Source organism: Dermochelys coriacea, chromosome 4 (genome assembly GCF_009764565.3).
Source record: "Dermochelys coriacea isolate rDerCor1 chromosome 4, rDerCor1.pri.v4, whole genome shotgun sequence".
In the NCBI taxonomy this organism is placed as follows: Eukaryota; Metazoa; Chordata; order Testudines; family Dermochelyidae; genus Dermochelys; species Dermochelys coriacea.
Genome location: NC_050071.1, coordinates 97,895,269 through 97,916,793, shown reverse-complemented (window position 1 = coordinate 97,916,793; position 21,525 = coordinate 97,895,269). Strand labels below are relative to the sequence as shown.

At 41.4% G+C, this 21,525-nt stretch overlaps 1 protein-coding gene across 1 annotated transcript in view; it reads right to left on the bottom strand.

The window, feature by feature from the left end:
• Positions 1-12,768, bottom strand: part of ATP8A1 (ATPase phospholipid transporting 8A1) — a 262,923-nt gene extending 250,155 nt beyond the window's left edge. The window contains 1 exon segment of the mRNA XM_038400205.2: positions 12,511-12,768. Coding sequence (XP_038256133.1) covers positions 12,511-12,559 — 49 coding nt within the window. The 5' untranslated portion in view covers positions 12,560-12,768.
• Positions 12,769-21,525: the final 8,757 nt, after the last annotated feature.

Genomic DNA, 21,525 nt, shown 5'->3' with positions numbered 1-21,525 from the left:
ATCCATCGCCGCAGCGTCGATCCTCCGGTAAGTGTAGACAAGCCCTAACTAACCTATAGCCATAAACAATAAAAATGATGGAATTGCCTTGTTTACTAGTAAATTAATAATAAAATCTCAGAACACACATCACTATATACCTCTAGTTATACTGATCACATTCTTTCTATTCTACAACAGCTTTCCAGATGAGCTTTTTAAGCTGCTACAAGTTGGTTTTTCTTTTTCACTGCACCCTGACCAATTTGCTTATTCAGAAGAACAAAAAGTTAATAGCATAGTGATCTTCCTCTAGACAAACTCATTTATAATGTAGTGTTTACATATCTGTGTAATTAAAATTTATTAGCAGTTGAGCTCTTAATCTACATCTCTCTTAGCACCCAAAAGAGACCATTAGATCAAAGCAATCTGCCACAAACCATGCTTTCTGATTCCAGGGTACAAATAAGAGATTTTTGGTTAAAGAAAAAAAAAAGACATGAAATAATTTTGGCAGTACAGCTGATGTAAAGATAATTATCTGTCACTCTTGCAATGATATCTGTATCTTTATTTATCTATACATACACACACACATACACATACCTATATCCCCTAAACCACTGCATACTAATTGCAGATTGATTCAGCAATTGAGTGGTGAAAACTAAGCATAAGACACAGAGGGAGCATTGTTAAGCATGAATAAGGGGGTAAAGCATCAAGAAACAATGATAATGGAGCATACATTATGCTGGATTATGTTTTACTAGAATTATAAAATGGCCTTACACAAATATTACCTAAAATATACTAGAGATATATTACCACCTGTTAATGTTTTTCATTTCAAATACATTAATCCATACCAATGAGCTCCACCTTCTTGTCAGTGAATGGTATACATTATCACCATACAGTTCAGTGTTTTGGCAGTAAATGCTTGAAGTTCTGCCCAGTAGCTCTGAGGAAACCTGCAGCTGAAGTTTCCACAGCACACAGTGGAGACAGGATAATAGTAATAACAACAAATTATAAAATTTAAACTAGATTCTATTCTGAAAAATGACACCAAAAGGCATTGTGGAATTTCCATTGTTAATTATCCCTCAAGAATTGCTTGTAAAATGGAAGAAGGCACAATGGTTGGTGGAGTGGTAAATAATTATAAGGATAGGCAAGTTCTATAGAATGATCCAGGTTGCATGGTAAACTGGGTTCATCTGAACAACATGAAATTTAATACTGCTAAATGCAAGGTTATCCATCTAGGATCCAAGAACACAGGCCATGCTAACAGGTTGGGGACATATTTTGGAAATCAGTTGCTCAGAAAAGGACTCAGGCATCAAGATAGATAACTAGCTGAACATGAACTTGCAAAACAATGAGACTGAAAGCAAATGCAATTTTTAGATATGTAAGTAGGGGAATATTGAGCAGAAGCATGGACATGTTATTAATTACTACTCTATATTAGTTAGTCCATTACTGTAATACTATGTCCAGTTTTCATGTCCACATTTTTAAAAGAACATTACCAAATTGGAAAAGGTTCAGAAAAGACCTACAAGAATAAAATGAGTTATGGAAGATTTGCCTTACAAAGTCAAGAAGCCTCAGGTAGCCTGGTGGTGTTGGGGTATGCCTTTGACTACAGTTTAAGAGATCCTAGGGTAGTTATGTCAGTGGAAGTAAAATTATTACCAGCTGAAGTTCTTTGGCCTGTGTTTCTGGAGGAGGTCAGACTAGATGATTAAAATCTTTTGGGATCTATGTAGTTTAAAAAAACAAAAGGTAAGATAAGTGACTGAATCTATAAGTATCTATTAATAATGCTCTTTTAATGTAGTTTTTGTGTGTGTAATTACCTAGGTTTTAAAAAGTAAACTGAAAAAACAAGTTCCATTGTATGGCATCCACATCGGTCATCAGCCAGGTTGGAACCCACAGATACACCTAAACACTTATAAAAAATGTTCTAGTTCTTTGTGTGTAATATATTTCTAGCATGAACTACATATACCTTAAACCATCACTGTCAGGCAAACAGGTCTGCGTTTAAGCTCAGCAACAGTGACAGGTTGATGGCTGCTCAATGCGTATGCCACAGTGTTCCAGCCTTGTTCTAAGCCTCATTCCTATCCTGCTCCAGCCCTGCTTGCTCCTGACTCTGGCTCAGACCCCAACCCTTGGCCTGACCACTAGGCCTGACCGCCACTGCTCCGACCACTATGTATAATTGCCTGTGCCTTGATACTTGACAGTCACCTATCAATACAGATCATTCTCCAATCCACCTGCCCATTATGCGCCACGGACACCTGCATCTTGTGTCATAAATTTAACCACCAAATGCAGTCCAGCAGCTTAACCCTTGTGCATGTCAACTTCCTGCTATGGTCAAGATACCACACTTCATATTTTATTCTTCATGGATTAAATTTACCTCTTTGTAGAGGGCTAACACAAGGCTTATGCCATATGGAATTTTATCCCATATGCACTCCAGAAACAGGACCATTCACTCATTTACTTGTGTGGTAGAAAGTCCAAAGTACTTTATTCTCTCTGCCTGTACAATAGTATTTATACTGTCCCCATTGAACATCCCAGTGCAAGTCAGATACAGACTATATATCCACTTTTTTCAACTCTATTGTACAAATATCAACTGCTCATTTCAGAGGAACCTGTTATCATACCAAGCCAGTACAATACTTATCTAACGAGCAATACAGGAAAGAGCTGATGTATCTGCAGAATGTGTTATTTTAATTTAGAATGATTTCAAAAATGTCATAAATTCCAGACACGGTATGAGCCTTGGGTCATGACCAAGTAAGAGGGACAGTACTAAGGCTGATTCTGAAATGTGCAATGTGATATTTTCCACATCTATGTTCATTTAAGAAACTAAGAAATTGGAATGATATTTGAATATTTATCTACCTCCCCTTATGTTAATTTCCATATACCATAGTTAAACTTAAAGGAAATACATTTTATTGGTTAATTTTCCCTTTTTATTTTTTAATGAAAAAGGGCCCCAAACAGAAGTTTAGGAGATCTTCAAAATACCCAGTAACCTACTTTCCACTAGCTACAGCTCATTCCCACACCCTTCCTTAAAATTAGACATTAGGAGCTCACCAAGTTTAGAGCCTATTTCACAATGTCCTGCAGAGTTTGAGTTCTGCAATGCCACCAGCTCCTCTCCTCAGACAGCTCCAAATGTCTTGCACTGCCATGAAAATTTTAGCAGTTAAACAGGGTTGTCTCTATCACTCCACCGTTTGTTCTCTTTGAGGTCTGCCTAAGCTTTACAATGAGATCATGGGACCATGCAGACTTCATAAAACACACAATGCCATAGCAAGCAAATACATTTTTAAAATAAATATCTTAAAGGTGACTATCTGCCTATGCCCTAGTTTTTAAATGGTGTTTATCCACATGCAAAGTTTGAAATATCATAATCAATGTGATTTTCTTTTAACTAGAGGGACTTCTCCCAAATAAAGTATGACATTGATTAACATTTCAGTTTATATTTGCAGCCATAATTTTAAGTTGGACTAAATTGCCTTCAATAAGTTAAAAAAGCCTCTAACGTACTCTGAAATTTCTTTTAGTTAAAAATAATTTCAAAGCAAAAAGTTATAAGAAGAGGGAAAATATGGTTTATAATGAAAATATGGTTATATTAAATAAATATGGTTTAAATGAAACCTTCACTACAGAGTTGCTACTGCATAAGTAAGGTAATTTTAAATTACCTGTAACTCAGACAGTTTTACAAATTTTCTTCATACAAAAAAAGTTGAGTACCATCCTGCAACAAATCCAATTATTACAAACTGCTTAAATTAAGATGACCATGAGATGGTGGAGTTCAGGATCCTGACAAAAGAAAGAAAGGAGAGCAGCAGAATACGGACCCTGGACTTCAGAAAAGCAGACGTTGACTCCCTCAGGGAAGTGATGGACAGGATCATCTGGGAGGCTAATATGTGGGGGAAAGGAGTCCAGGAGAGCTGGCTGTATTTTAAAGAAGCCTTAGTGAGGGCACAGGAACAAACCATCCCGATGTGCAGAATCGGGCCATTATCTTTGAAAATTCATGGTGATCAGGAGAGGTCCCTGATGACTGGAAAAAGGCAAGTATAGTGCCCATCTTTAAAAAAAGGGAAGAAAAAGAATCCGGGAAACTACAGACTGGTTCAGCCTCACCTCAGTCCCCGGAAAAATAATGGAGGACCTCAAGGAATCCATTTTGAAGCACTTGGAGGAGAGGAAGGTGATCAGGAACAGTCAACATGGATTCACCAAGGGCAAGTCATGCCTGACCAACCTGACTACCTTCTATGAAGAGATGACTGGCTTCGTGGATATGGGGAAAGCGGTGGACATGATATACGTTGACTTTAGCAAAGTTCTGGATACAGTCTCCCACAGTATTCTTGCCAGCAAGTTTAAAGAAGTATGTATTGGATGAATGGACTGTACAGTGGATAGAAAGCTGGCTAGATCGTCGGGCTCAACGGATAGCGATCAACAGCTCGATGTTTAGTTGACAGCCGGTATCAAGCAGAGTGCCCGAGGGTCGATTTTGTTCAACATCTTCATTAATGATCTGGATGATGGGATGGATTGCACCCTCAGCAAGTTCGTGGATGACACTAAGCTGCGGGGAGAGGTAGATACACTGGAGGGTAGGGATAGGATCCAGAGTGACCAAGACCACAAATTGGAGGATTGGGCCAAAAGAAATCTGATGAGGTAAACAAGGACAAGTGCAGAGTCCTGCACTTAGAATGGAAAAATCCCATGCGCTGCTACAGGCTGGGGACTGACTGGCTAAGCAGCAGTTCTGCAGAAAAGGACCTGGGGATTACAGTGGATGAGAAGCTAGATATGAGTCAACAGTGTGCTCTTGTTGCGAGGAAGGCTAGCGGCATATTGGGTTGCATTAGTAGGAGCATTGCCAGCAGATCAAGAGAAGTAATTATTCCCCTCTATTCAGCACTGGTGAGGCCACATCTGGAACACTGCGTACAGTTTTGGGCCCCCCACTACAGAAAGGATATGGACAAACTGGAGATAGTCCAGTGGAGGGCAATGAAAATTATTAGGGGGCTAGGGCACATGACTTATGAAGAGAGGAAGAAAAGAAGAGTGAGGGGGAATTTTATAGCAGCTTTCACCTACCTGAAGGGGGGTTCCAAAGAGGATGGAGCTAGGCTGTTCTCAGTGGTGGCAGATGACAGAACAAGGAGCAATAGTCTCAAGTTGCAGTGGGGGAGATCTAGGTTGGAAAAACTATTTCACTAGGAGGGTGGTGAAGCACTGGAATGGGTTACCTAGGGAAGTGGTGGACTCTCTATCCTTAGAGGTTTTTAAGGTCCAGCTTACCAAAGCCCTGGCTGGGATGATTTAGTTGGGGTTGGTCCTGCTTTGAGTAGAGGGGGTGGGGGGGGTGGACTAGATGACCACCTGAGGTCTCTTCCAACCCTAAACTTCTATGATTCTATGTTCTCTGTCATGTAGATGGTCAGCTATAGGTCTAGATGCAGCTAGAGCAGCAGTTCTCAAGGAGGGGCCCATGGCCCCCTGAGGAGCTGCAAGCAGGTTTCAGGGGTCCTCCAAGCAAGGCTGGCATTAGACTCACTGGGGCCCAGGGCAGGAAACCAAAGCCCCGTCGTGCAGACATGAAGCCTGGGGCCCCAAGCCCCGCCACCTGGGGTTGAAGCCAAAGCCTGAGCAACTTAGCTTTGTGGGGCCTCCTGTGGCAGGGCCCCAAGCAATTGTCCTGCTTCCTACCCCCTAACGCTGGCCCTGGCTTTTATAGGCACAGGTGAGTCATGGAGTTTTTATAGCATGGGGGGGGGAGGGCGCTCAGAAAGAAAGGCTGAGAACTCCTGGGCTAGAGAGCAACGAGATAACTGAATGGGAGATCTTCACATTGTGTACACACTAGGATTTTTATGAAACTAATCTACCATCTTTCTGAGGTTTCTTTTTTATTCTTCAGATTTAAAAATATAACTTGTCTCACATTGCAACAATTGTGTATTATGGACAGATCTTAAACTGAGATGAACTAGGACATTCATATGTCATTCTCAACTATTTTTCTAAAAAGTAAACCACTTTCTGAATGCCTTTTTCATGATAGGATCATAAAAATCTACTTAATGTCACAGGAAGCCAGTCTACTAATCAATTTCTAAATAAACTTATAATTCATTGTAAAATAATCAAAAGCCTGTCAGTCTCAAATTTTACCAACATAAGAACAGCCATATTGGGTCAGACCAAAGGTCCATCTAGCCCAGTATCCTGTCTTCCAACAATGGCCAATACCAGGTGCCCCAGAGGGAATGGGTAGAACAAGTAATCCCCGAGTGATCCATCCCCTGTTGCCCATTCCCAGCTTCTGGCAAACAGAGGCTAGGGACACCATCCCTGTCCATCCTGGCTAGTAGCCATTGAAGGACCTATCCTCCATGAATTTATCTAGTTCTTTTTTGAACCCTGTTATAGTCTTGGCCTTCACAACATCCTCTGGCAAGGAGTTCCACAGGTTGACTGTGTGTTGTGTGGAAAAAATACTTCCTTTTGTTCGTTTTAAACCTGCTACCTATTAATTTCATTGGTGACCCCCAGTTCTTGTTCTTGTGTTATGAGAAGTAAATAACACTTCCTTATTTACTTTCTCCACACCAGTCATGATTTTATAGACCTCTGTCATTTCTCCCCTTTGTCATCTCTTTTCCAAGCTGAAAAGCCCCAGTCTTATTAATCTTTCCTCATATGGCAGCTGTTCCATACCCCTAATCATTTTTGTTGGCCTTTTCTGAACCTTTTCCAATTTCAACCTATCTTTTTTGAGATGGGGCAATCACATCCACACGCAGTATTCAAGATGTGAGTGTGCCATGGACTTATAGAGAGTCAATGATATTTTCTGTCTCATTATCTATCCCTTTCTGTTCGCTTTTTTGACTGCCCCTGCACACTGAGTGGATGTTTTCAGAGAACTATCCACAATGACTCCAAGATCTGTTTCTTGAGTGGTAACAGCTAATTTAGACCCCATCATTTTACATGTGTGGTTGGGATTATGTTTTCCAATGTGCATTACTTTGCATTTATCAACATAGAATTTCATCTGCCATTTTGTTGTCCAGTCACGAAGTTTTGAGAGATCCTTTTGTAGCTCTTCACAGTCTGTCTGGGACTTAACTACCTTGAGCAGTTTTGTATCATCTGCAAATTTTGCCACCTCACTGTTTACCCCTTTTTCCAGATCATTTATGAATACATTGAATAGGATTTATTGTGGGACACCATTACTTACCTCTCTCCATTCTGAAAACTGACCATTTATTCCTACCCTTTGTTTCCTATCTTTTAACCATTTACCACTCCATAAGAGGACCTTTCCTCTTATCCCATGGCAGCTTACTTTGCTTAAGAGCCTTTGGTGAGGGACCTTGTCAAAGGCTTTCTGAAAATCTAAGTACACTATATCCACTGGATCCCATTTGTCCACATGCTTGTTGACCCCCTCAAAATATTCTAGTGGATTGGTGAGGTATGATTTCCCTTTACAAAAACCATGTTGACTCTTCCCCAACAAATTATGTTCACCTGTGTCTGACAATTTTGTTCTTTACTATAGTTTCAACCAGTTTGCCTGGTACTGAAGTCACAAACACAAAGAAAATGTGGTTTTAGGAATGGGAGAAAATTCTCATAATAAAATAATCCTTTACTAAAAGTGCCTAAGTTTTGAAATCAAGTAAGTCTTATTCATATGTTTAATAGACTACAGGGGTAAAGAAAATGGTTTGCCCTCTACTTCTCACTAATCCCCAAGTGAAAAAGGCTCCCTGGAAGCTAGATTAAACTTTCTTTGACCTTGCCTTGTACACCCCCTTCATCCCCTCTAAAAACCACACACACTCTCTCTCACACACAAACCATTACAAAAATGTCTGCAAGAATTAAGTTACGGAAGTGAAACAAATGTAAAAGTGAAACAATTTACACCCAACTAATCTGCGAGGAAACAATAAACAAAGATATGATTGAAAGTGAAGAATCAATTGTTCCAGGTGGAATTGGTTAATGAACAGTACAGATTAAAAAACAAACAAACAACAAAACAGAAGTAGGTGACCCATCACCTCATATCCTCCCCTGCAAAAAGAAATATTCAAAGCTCCTTATTAAAGTTTGAGTTAGAATAGTTAAACAGATGTCTATCTAATGTTAAGGCAACCTACTTCCTATTTCACCTGAACACCAATATGCTATCAGAAAAGAAATTCAGCACTGTTGGAGACTATGGATGAATGAAAAGCTGTCTCTCTTCTTTTTTGCATTAGCTAATGCTAAGTCTACATTATAGCCTTTGTCGGCATAATTTGTGACACTCAGGAGTGTGAAAAACCATCTCTCTGAGCAACATAAGTTACACCGACATAAGTGCTTGTGTACACAGCGCTGTGTCGGTGGGAGAGCTTCGCCTGCCAACACAGCTTCTGCTATTCATGGAGGTGGTTTTATTATGTCAATGAGAGAGCTCTCTCCCATCTGCACAGAGCACCTTCACCAGACACACTTCAGCGGTGCAGCTGCATCTGCACAACTGCAGCACTGTATGTGTAGACATGCCCTAAGTAACAAAATATTCTGAAGCTCAGTTTACTAGTGATGCTAACCTCCTGTTGTCTGTGAGAAGGAAGAACATTATAATTTTCACACTCACAGTGGGAGTTGTGATGCTGCAATAGTAGTGCCTACTAGTCTGAGGGGGAAGAGAAATTTCTGCAAGAAGCATCATTCTTATTCTCTAGATCAGCTAAATATATAGCCATAGCAAATTTAACCAGAGATGAATGATGCGTTTTTAACAAAGGTTTCCCTCCATGCCCATCCCTACATGCCTCAGCTGAAAGAAAAAGCATTTGCCACGAAGAAGTGCAGTCATATGCACTGAAAAAAATATGGTGGCAAATTCCAAAGTGTAGTTCTACTCTGAAAACTGATCATGCAAAAAAGGCACCTTTATATTTAAAATTATTTCCCCTGTATATTCAGAATAATAATTACTTCCTTTTCTGATGCACACATTTTTACTACTTATTATTCCAGTTATTACTACAGAGACATCAAGTTAAGGGAGAGTGAGTTGGATATCACATCAACAAAACTGTTAACCAAAGTGCAGTCTCTTTCTGAAGCATCAAACAGAAAGAACCCTGTGTGACTTTCAGGTCAGTTTGAAGAGGTGAAAGTTAAATAAGAAAAACAAAACATTTATTTGTAAACAAGAACAGCAAATCTGTAAATTGTTGATGGAATGTAATGTTCCATTTCAATCTATTTCAGGGTCACTTTAAGAAATGACTGAGTGGATTCAGGATTTAGTTTAAACTGTTCTGAGATTAAGAAATAAGGTAGACAAAATGTAAGAGGATGGAAAGAAGGAAAAAGGAAAACTAGGAGGAGACAGAAGAAGTAACTCTACCCCACTATCTAGCTTTATGAGTTCCCAAATAGGTTTTGCCCAATTCTAAGTGCCCTGCTTTGGAATCCAAACAACACTGAAAAAGATTCCAGGGTAAAAGTGGAGATACTTCACACTTAGAAAAGGTGCATGCTTTTATTCTTGCTGTAGGATTAGTATAAACTTAAAAAATTAAAGTTAGCCTAAGTTTGGTTAGGAAAATAACATTTTCATCTTATAGTTCATGGCCAGTAGGGAAAAGGCCCCAATCAGCAAGTAAATGAAAGTGGTGACATAGTAAGTAGTGTTACTTGTAGTATGGGAAGGATATATAGTTCCAAAAGTAACTAATAAAGTAAAAAAGGTGCAGTAACACCACAAAGAAAAGCAGTCTTAAAAGAACAAGCCCAAACCTTCCCCGTGTTCTGCTGATAAGCAAGGAAGTGGAGAAGAAGATAAGAAAGGCAAGACCTTGGGGGAAAAAAAGGAGTCTGTGAATGTTATCTGGATACTAGATATCTAGAAACTTAAAATGCAAGAATTACCCAACCACTATTCATCCCTCCAATTTTGCCTTTTTTACCTAAGGACTCTCAGAAGGTAGTCTTACAGCTGTCTCACCTGTGCCTCACCTTGGAGAATCCTTCTATGGCTGGAGCTGGGGCTGGGGCTTTTAAGCCCCTTTACACTAGCATACTGGAACCAGAATGAGGGTGAGGATCTCACTTTAGAATTGCTGGAAAGCTTTCTTTAAAAATGTAGATGGATGCTATCACAATGTAAAAAAGACTTGCTTGTAAAAACTATTTGGAAACCTAAGCTTGGTATGTGGTTCTAATTTGATTCAACCCTATCCACACTGGCCAAGCAAGCCATATTTGAAAATAATTTAGCTTGAACAATATTTAAAGGCCAGTACAAATGGCTCCACAACTAGTTTCACTATGACACTGAGCCAAGAGAATGAAAAGATACTAAACCTGGTCAATTTCTCTTTCTATTGTGAGCAAAGTAGCTACATAACAGTTCAAGAAGGAAGGTTTTTGGTTTTGTTTAAAAAACAAAAAAAAAACCAAGAAGTATAGTGTGCAGAGATATTAGAGAACATACGTTTTCCTGTATTTTTTCTATTTGTATTTAGCTTTCAACGAAAATTAACATATTTGATAAAAATATAGAAATAGTATAGTACTAGAAAGTTAAAGAGGGCTAAATTGCATCACTAAACCTATCTCATACCCTGCGCCACCACAGGAGTAAACCAGGAAGGAATTGTGCCTCAGTATATCACAATTCTTCATGTGTTTCCCCTTTGCTCTGGATTGGAGTAAATTACTTCACACCTTTTCAGGGCTCATCTTATACCCTACTCTCTTTATGTGCCTGGCTAGGTAAAAAACCTAGGAAGCCGGAGGTATAACCAAGTCTTCTATCTATCTACTTGCTAGGGCAGGGAGAGAGATATTAGGACAGTAGACCCTGTTTCCACTCCATCCAACCCTTCCCCAACCCAACCCTCTACCACAGCAATCTGAGCAGACCTAACTCAGACATGAAGGGAAAGAAGGGCAGGGCCATAATAATCTTTCTTACTCCCCTGCATGGCCCAGTAAGGGTTAGGGATAATCCAACCCATAGTGTGCAAAAGTCTGACTCAAATGTGAAATCCTACAACATATCCAAAGAAATTAAATGCAAATCTACAATAATGAAATGTTACTACCGCTCAAAGTTATAACTTTCACAGCAACCATGATTCAGTCTCACTGGCCAGAATACATGAACTCTCATGCTATAAATAATACTAAATAATAATTTATGTCCAAAATTACAGCTACTGTAGTAATCATAATTTTGATTTGTGTGTAAAGCCTAAAATATTGCATTAACATACTTTTTACATTTATCCTAATAAAAATGCACATCTTTCTTGTGATATATTGCTTTTATAAAGCGGTTCATTATATTTTTAAACCTAGTGACTAATGAATCCTAACTGAGCAAGATGCCCAATATCTACACGGTCCTCAACGTTCAGGCAAGTGGTGCCATAAATTCCTCTCATAATTTTTTGCACTAAGACTGACTGCATCCTTTGTCCCATGTATGAACTAACAGAATGCACACACCATCCTTTAAAGAATGAAAAAGTCCAGGTAATCAGCCATAACTCTTCAACAGGGTAACAGCATTCCCATTCATCTCCCGTTGCTCAGCATTGACATGGATAGACAACATGCTCTGTGCGAAAGCCAGTGAGGTGAACAAGAAAAGTAAAAAAAATTCTTAATTCAAAGAAGGAAAATATTGCACTGAAGTTAAATAATTCAGCCAGGCACCAAGCCTACTACAAAAACAATGATGGCAACATGAAATGACTGCTGTTGTTTACTTACACAAATACTAGCTCTAAGTAACAATGAAAATACTTTTTTTTTTTTTTTTTGCCAACTACCCAGAACACGTATCATAAAAACTCCCACTTTAGCGAAGAAATGGTATTCAGGTGGGACTGGATTTGGAGGGAGGGAGAGGCAGACTTGGACAGCTGGCCCAGGGCTCTCCTCCTGCCAGGGGTGCGCTAGAGGGGGAAGCCGGGAGCCCTGAGATGTGGGGGTAAGAGAGACAGACGCAGGAGGAGAGAGCCGTGAAAAGTGCACACGCAAAGATGAGGCGAGTGGGCAGCAGAGGGGCAGGGAGAAGAGCGAGGCAGATGACAGACAAAAAACGAGCACGGGCGGCAGGTTTGCAGGGTGGGAGGGGGGCATTCAGACACCACGGTGATAGGCGTCACGGTACGAGCGTGGGCAGAGCGGAGCCCGTTCAATAGCTAGCGCAGGGCACAAACCGCAGTCGGGCTCCAGCCGGGGGGAGCGGTTCCCCGCCTCATCCCTCCGCCGCCCCCCGGTGCGGCACAGCTCCAGGGGCCGCCGCTCAGCTCCCGATACAGGGGAGACAAGGAGGCAGCTCAAGAGAGGCGCCCCCGGCGGGGCTGCGGTGGCACTCACCCTCCGCTCTGCAGCGAATCTCGGACACGGTTTTCTGCACCGCGGGCATCGTCGCCGGCTCGGAGAGGACGAAAACCGCTGCCTGCGCCCGGGCTCGGCACCTGACGCTGCTGCCGCCCCCGAAGCCGTGCAGGTGCAGCTCTGCCCGGGGGCCCGCACGGGCAGGGCCTGGCGGGGGAAGGGGAGACCGTTGGACTCTGTCTCACGCTGCGATCGCGAGCCCCGCAACCCTGCAGTTAACCAGACTGCTGCTGCTCGCAACTGACAGTAGCGGCGCTAGCGCGACTCGCTCTCCCCCGCCCCGGAACGTACCAACTTCCCCCCCCCCGCCCCGCCAACAAGGGGGGTCCACTTCAGCATCCCCGTCTCTCTGGCCGAGCAGAGTCCGACCCTCAATAATGCAGGTACATGGGCTTGCCTTCCAGAGGCAAGGATCACTTGTGGCCCCGTTCCACCATCCCCCCCCCCCCGTGGTGGGAGAAATGGACTGTGCCGAGCCTCGGGCCGCTGCCCAACACGAGAAGGGCGCGGGGAGCGCTGCGCTTCTGGGGGCTGCGGTCACAGTGCCCCTGAAGGCGGGAAATCCTCCCTCGGGCCGCAGTCCCGGAGCAGCAGGAGCCCGTATGCCGCGGCAGGGCGGTGCTGGGCCCCCCCAGGGAAGGAGCTCGGTGCCCCGGGGCTCCCCTCGGAGCGGCGCTGCCCTCAATCGCCATAGGCCCCACTCGCGATTGATCCTCCGGTGGGCCCGCGGCAGCCCCTCCATAGGCCGGGCCAAGGTCTGACCCAGCCCGGGGAGTTGCGCAGGCGAAGCCGTGCTGAACGGGAGGGCACTTGCAAGCGCGGGCGCGGACAAACTGTTCAGCACCATCCCAGCAGCCGCGGCTTGGCGGGTTTAGCCAGCCCTTCTGACATAACACTGGACGGAAACGCGCTATGGGTAATTTCCCCGGGCAGAGCAGCATGGCTGGTGAGCTGCTGCGTGTGACGTGGCCTTTCACCTGGCCTTTCAAAGGGCAAAAAGAGCAGGTGTGGGTCTTGCTGGTCCGAAAAGAGGAACTCCCTCCCTTTTCTTTATTCATTATTTGGAACCCAGTGCCGTTGCGAGGCTGGGTGCTGCTCGAAATGTAGAGACAGACGCGGCCACGCCTTGCCGAAGCTGAGGCTGAGGAAGAATGTTAAGCTGTCACGGTGATAGGAAGAAAGATGTGTGCTTGCCTGTGTATCAGCCACACGTTTCAAAGTTTCAGCGTAGCAGCCGTGCTAGTCTGTATTCGCAAAAAAGAAAAAGGAGGACTTGTGGCACCTTAGAGACTAACCAATTTATTAGAGCCTAAGCTTTCGTGAGCTACGGCTCATCCGATGCATCCGATGAAGTGAGCTGTAGCTCACGAAAGCTTATGCTCTAATACATTGGTTAGTCTCTAAGGCGCCACAAGTCCTCCTTTACATTTCAAAGTGTCACTTCCCCTCTCCCCCCCCCGTCCGTGGCTACAGCTTCTCAAGCCCGGCCCGATGTGACATGAAGCCCTGCGTGGGGGCTGACAGGAGGTTCAAGTAGTAGTTTCCTCAGCAGAGCAGTTTCACTCTTACTGTTAGGTTGGTGCTAGCTTTGAGCAACTGCAAGAGGCAGATGGCGTCTTGCAGAGATGTAAAGCAAACGGAGCTGGCTGATGGGCAAAGGCGGGACATAATATCGTAGCAAAGGTAGTGATGGCATGTTGATGTTTATATCCATTTCAGTCAGACAGGGTGTACTCACTGCCTGTGAAGCAGCAACTGGACCAGAAAACTTGAGAGGATTTACTCTCAAAAGCACCCTAAAGATCAAAATTATGTCTTGTAATCTATTTTGTAATTACGCATATTAACTAGAGGAGACAATACTTCTGATCTAGTTTATGGGAACATTCATGGAGCTAAGAGATGAATCTGTTCTTAATTGATATCCCAAGAGTTGTTTTTTTTTTTGGTAAACTATGGTAAAATTTAATTTTATCCACATAATCAGTTAAGTAGTTGGACAAAAAAAAATATTTCAGGTACAGAATAAAGTGAATTGAATGGGCTGGAGCCTCTCAGTCCACAAAAGTCAATTAACCTTAACATGTATTGTTTCAGAATTAACCTATGGCTGGGGGCACGAGAGGAGAGTTTTGTTCTACACAAGAGGAAATTTGGATTAGGAGTAACAATTTCATTCAGGCTTTAGGCTGCCAGCTGCAGTTTTGGCCACAGTCCAGAAGAAAATGTGCTTCTTTACACTATCACTGTGCAGCAGACATACAGGAAAGACTGCTAGGTGACCATTTATTCATGCTCTTAACTAGAAGTAAGAGAAGGATATTTGGCTCTAAGAAAAAAATCTTAGTGTTAAGAAAATACAATCACGTACATCTCATGCACAGCTTTAACAAACACTGAACAACCACTGTAGGCCAGATTCAACAGGATCCTCGTCGAGGAACAGCAGTTTTATTTATTTTTAATGGAAGCTCCCTAGAACCCTTCTAATAGTGACCATCCAGGAGAGGAAATGAATCAGCACATCTTCCAGACTGCATAAGCAGAGCCTGTCCCTGGGCAGGGAAGGTGGCGTGCCTGTGCTACTGCATCCCCATTCCAGAGACTTACTGGCAGAGCTGCCACCTAGAGAATGAATTTGTAACAAAATACAGGTGTACTGGGATATATGTAATCATATATGGACCAATTTGATATATAGCAAATAGATACATTGAGTGAGTTATTTAAGGTCTTCTATGCTCAAGGATACAAATCCTCAGCTACCAAGTTGAGCGCTAGTAAGTGGAGTTATAGCATTTTAGAACAGCTGAAGACCTGCCACCTTATGTTTTAAAGCCCATCTTCAAATCATGTTTCTTCAGTTTGATTAACTTAAGGTTTCCAGCTGGCCATCCAAGTCTGAACAATTAATCCTGTATTTTTTGCCATCTTACTACTATTGTCCCTACTACAGTGAAATCACCACAGCAAATCTATTTAAATATAAATTCTATGTACATTATATAATGCATTCAGGAGATTGACTCATGAATGTTAAAAAGCACAGGATTCCGTTACTTGTTTTTTTCCAGTCATTAGAGCTGTGAGATTCTTGTTTTAGTTTTCATGAGTTTTATTTAACCTTAACACACATACTCAAGCAAATGTTGTAACTGTGTGAGCCAAGCAAGTTTCATCAATTGGTTATGTAACAGACAAAACGATTTGTTAGTGTTGCATATAGTTGACATCCAGACAAATCGTTTTGTAACCACCCCTGTCCACTTGCAACATGGCTTGAGAGAAGACCCAGTACTTATCTATATCCACAGTCTATTCCAAGGTTTTCAGGGGGAGCCTGTTGCCTTTCTCGTTCTTTTCGTATAATTTGGGAATTGGCATGTGAGGTCTGGCCTGTGTCCCTGTAAATATCTTCAGGCAGCCTTCATCCTTTGATATCCACTCCTTTTCTGTTGCAGCAGATCCAGGAAAGGATGCTGCAACTTCTCAAAGCTCTTTTTGCTTCATTCTGGGGTCAAAATGCTGCAGAGTGCACTCTATTAGGGAACACAGAATTCCAGACCACACAAGGGATATGAATGGGGAGCTGGTCAACCAAATGGCCATGAAAGCTCTCCACTTAAATAATCAGTAGACCATGTAAGAGGTTAGATTGAATCTGCTGAACTCTAGATATTGAGTTTCCCAGTCACTCCGTTGATGGACTTCAACTTGGGAGATGTATGCTGAAGGTGTCATGCAGCCAGAAGGAAAGTCAGAGTTTCTAAGAAACTAAATGATAGTTTTCCAAACAAGAGAGACATTATATCCAACACTAGGTAACTATTTTGGACATCATTATGATGAATAAAGAAATTACTCATAGGACTAGAAATTGGTGGTTGTCTAGGGACTAATGCAAACCGAGTATAGTCCCAATAAGTAACACACTCACCTACCCTTCAAGAAGGGCTATTTTCCCCAAAGATGAGGAAAATTATGAGCAAAAAATTGATTAGGAGGAATAATTTAGGAAAACTGATAAAAACTGGGAGTTCTTTAAGAATTTATCAGATGGTTATAAAGCAACAAATCCATAATCAAGAAAGAACAGCTTTGGCTAAAAGTCCATTCTGGTGCCGGAGCAAAGTGAAGGCAGAAATAAAAAAATCCCACACTATATAAAAGAAATGAGAATGGAGGGGCCTGCTGGTATTAATTCTCAGAATATCAAAGAAATTTTAGAATGTTGGAAGAGTGCTAATATTGTGCCAATATGCAAAGAGGCCAAGCAGAATGACCCAGGTAATGAGATGTTCTTCATAACATCTCAAAGCCTCTTATCCATCCACAGAGCTAAGAACTCATCCAAGCTTTCATCAGCTTGTGTCTTGATTATTGCATCATTCTTCTCTCTGGCATTGACAAGTGCAATCTTGCCACACTCATATCTGTTCAGAATGCTACTGCAAAGATAATTTTCTCAGCCCATTGCTTTGACCATGTCACCCTTCTCTTTGCCTCTGCTGGATCCCCCTTCTCTATTGAATAAAAAATAAGTATTCACTTTCAAAGCCCTTCACAGTCAATCCCCATCGTCTCTCATTTGCTAATTGAGAGTGCTGCTCTCACCTCCAAATCAGCCCACAATGCTAGCCTCCATCGCCCACTTAAGTTTTCAAAAAAGCACCTTTGTACTTTTACCCAAGCTGCCCCACGTTTGTGAGATGTTCCCTGTAAACAGCTGCAAAGCTCTCTCACTACCAACTTTCAAATCCCTCCTCAAAATTTTTTCATGATGCCTAAAAAACCTGATAACAGTGAGGCTGCTGGTGTGTTGAGGCTGCTGTTGTATGTTGCTGTTGCACTTACAATACTGTCTTATTGTTTACTTGTACTCCTGTTTGTCTATATCCATAGGTTGTTTCTCTTGTCTTAGATTGTAAGCTCCTTGGGGCAGGGATCAATTTTTTGTTCTGTTTGTGTACAGCTTGTATTACAGTTGGGTCCTGGTCCATTTAATAGGGCTCCTCTGCACAACACTAATACAAAGAATAAATAATACAGGCCAGTCAAGTTGACATCAATTCTAGGCAAAATAGAAGAGCTGATTATTATATTCCTAGCCTTTAATTCTTTAACGTCAGTAAACATGGTTTTATGGAAAATACATCTCCAACAAAACTGTTTCATTCTTTGATGAAGTTACAAGTTTGGTTGATAAAGATAACTGCAGAGATTTAATAGACTTTTTTTAAAGTTTGAGTTAGGACTTCACAACTTTCTGATTAAAAATATTACAACATACAATATCCATAAAGCACACATTAAATGGATTAAGAACTGACTAACTGGCATATCTAAAAGAGCAGTTGTCTAATAGGGTTCACAAGGATCAGTTTTAGGCCCAATGCTATGTAATATTTTCATCAATAATCTGGAATATAAAAATCACTGCTGATAAAGTTTTCAAGTGATACAAAAATTGGTGGAATGGAAAACGATGAGAACAGCAGTAGAGAGAGTTATCCGGATTGCGTGGAAAACTGCACCTATTCAAACAAAATGCATTTTAACACAAATGCAAAAGTTATACGTCTAGGAACAAATAATGCAGCCCATAAATACAGAATGGAGGACTGAATCCTGGAAAAGAGTGACTCTGAAAAGGATTTAGAGGTTAGTGTGAAGAAGCAGCTCAACATGAGCTCCCAGTGTGATACTGCCAAAAATGTCTAATGCAATCCGTGGATGTAGAAAGAGGATGAGGAAGATTAGGGAGCTGATTTGACCTCTGTATTTGGCACTGGTGAGACTGATACAGGATTATTAGGTCCAGTTCTGGTGTCCATATTTTAAAAGAGAAGTTGAAAAATTGGAGAGAATGCAGAAAAAGCCCCAAAGATGATACAAGGACTGAAGAAAGTACCTTACAGTGAGCTCAATCTGTTTAGTTTATCAGAAGGATTAAGTGACAGAGTATCTAATCACCTTTACAGGAAGAAGATACCAGTTACTAAAATGCTCTTTAAAAGACATAATGAATGACTGGAAGCTGAAGCCAGAAAAATTAAAATTAGAGAACAGGAACAACTTTTTTATTTTTCTTTTTTAAAAAATAGTGACAGTAATTATTAATCACGGGCACAAACTATCAAGTGAAAGGGTGGTTTCTCCATCTCTTGGAGTCTTCAAATCAAGATTGGATGCCTTTCTGGAATGTGGACTTTAGTCGAACAAGTTATGGGGCTCAAGGCAGATAAAACTGGGAGAATTTTAATGACCTGTAATATGATCTAATGGTCCCTTTTGGCCTTAAATGTGAAGGGATGGTGCCTACACAGTTTGGTCAACACAAAAGAGTGTGAAGGGATGGAGTATTCTCAGTGCAGGTGGACTCTTCAACTAATTTAGCTGGCAAATTAATAAATCCCTATTGAACATGAGCAAACTGATTTCCCCCCAGACCAAAAAAAGCTTGTAACTTGGCCAGACTTGGGTGAATTTTCACAGGGACAACAAGAGGCACATCCATGACACCTGGGTGACCCTCCTGCCAAACTTCAAACCTCTTCTTGAAAGCATGGAAGTAATCAAGCTTCTGAGTTTAACAGTTGACATGTTTTTAATTTGGACAAAACAATGTAGTTTTCCCTAATCTTGTTCTCTGAAACAGTGGAAGCATTATGCTAAATAAAACAAAATAAAATCTGAAGCAGACAACTGGCACAAGAAACTTCATACCAAACACAAAGTTTGGGAAAGCTGCTGAAAACAGGGTTTTTAACAGAAGATGTTGGGTAACTTTAATTACAGGCAGCATTACCAGCTTCACATGATATACAGTATAATATATATTTCTTAGTGTTGTAATACAAACTCTTTCAATGACAGTTACAAAATATAACTAGAAATGAAAAGACCAGTATTTCCAGAAAAAAATGGTGTAAAGTCAACAGTTTATTAACTGGATAGGACAACACATACACAAAATATATAAACAGAGAATCTATAATAAAAAAATCAGTGTCAAAATTACTAATTACACTGCATCCAATCCTTTTTTTATTTAAATCAATGGCAAACTCCATTTGAGCAAGATTGTATCCTATTGCATTTACACTAATTGCAATACCTATTTTATCCTGTATATTCCCACAGACTTCACTTGTCTACTCATTTTAGCAAGGTAAGACAGAGTTGGTCCCTAAATCCCCAACAAGTTAAGTTAATTCTCTGACTTTTCTCTTTCAAAGTCTCCCAATCCCTCCAAATGAGCTGTCAAAATTTTTTTTTAAGTGAACCAAAAAAAACCCAACCACATCTCTCTTCAATTTTGATATCCTTTAATAAGCTTTTCACCTTATCTGGAAAAATGTATAGGCATAACTACGTATCAATCTTTTTTTGTCAAGCGTATATAGCCCCAGGTCTATCAGACAATTCAGATAGATTTTCAAAGAAAGATTTTCCCAAAAGTGCATTCGCTGAGTCTCAAGATCCATATATTTTCGTGTATTATGATTATATTATTATTTTCTCATGTTTCTGACAATGCAAATATGTTTTACTCTATTAAAAACAGTTAAAGTCTGAAATATTAAAGTCATTGTAAGGCTTGATTTACCCTTCCTCCCCCCAACATAATTTTTAAAAAGCTTTCACTTTTCTTTTATCTCATTCCAATGTTGCAAGCTAAGGAACGTAAGGATCAGTTTTATGCTTAAATGCCTGTAACTACACAAGAGTTAAATTCACTGCTAGTGCAGCATTTTGTGGCTGGGCATGACATAACGTAACAGGCTCTCCCCTCCTCTACGAACCCCTGCCAACAGCCACTCTGGTCCTGAGATAGCCTACCTTCTCTTCTGACTCAGCCCTCTAGCTAGGTCAATTTTAGTTCCACTTCTTATAGGGTACACAAATCTCAAACAGATAATGGGCCAAAGACTTGACCTGAGGCTGTGGGACTAAATCTCATCTTTAGTCCTCCCACCTCTGGTCTCTAGGGTTTTTCACACCGCCCTTTACAATGACCAGTAGGGTAGCCCAGGCCGCTTCTCTGGATTCTAGCCCAGGGACCCTGTAGAAAGCAGGCAAAGTCTATTTATTCAGGGCTCTTTGCTTCTGCCTACATCAGCCTGTCTGCAGGCCTTTCCTGCAGCCCCTTCCTGGGCCCACTGTGTACCTGTATTCTCCTCAGGATCTACAACCTCTCTATCTTCCCCGGTTCCGTAGTCTCTCAAGGTTCACTGCTTTGAGGGTAGGGGCTCACAGAACCCCTGCAACGAATCCCCAATGCAAATATTAACTTAAACCACTTATTTTAATCTCTGGCTGTCATATAAATGACAGCTATAATGGCCCCTATCTCAACTACTAGCCCATAGCATAGTAGGTATTCCTAGAAGAAAGATGACGGGGGATTTGATAGCAGCCTTCAACTACCTGAAGTGGGGTTCCAAAGAGGATGGAGCTAGGCTGTTCTCAGTGGTAGCAGATGAGAGAAGAAGCAGCAATGGTCTCAAGTGGGAGAGGTCTAGGTTGGATATTGGGAAACACTATTTTTCCACTAGGAGGGTGGTGAAGAACTGGAATGGGTTACTCAGGGAGATGGTGGAATCTCCATCCTTAGAGGTTTATAAGGCCCAGCTTGACAAAGCTGGGATGATTTAGTTGGTGTCGGTCCTGCTTTGAGAAGGGGATTGGACTAGATGACCTCCTGAGGTCTCTTCCAACCCTAATATTCTATGATAAGGATGCCCTAGCCATACCAGTTATTAGCCACAAGAACTAAACCTATGGGGATATAGGCAGCCAGGTACAATTTAGAGCAGCTCCATACTGCTCAGCATGAGTTCTTGTCTTAGCACTGTACAGAGGACGAGTTCCTTTCCTCACTGTATACCAGAGTGTATTTCAATATGTTCAATAGCCCTTTATTTAATTACACTCTAAATAATATTTTAATTTAGTCACTATTATAAGTACTGGATTTTCAGCTGATAAAGT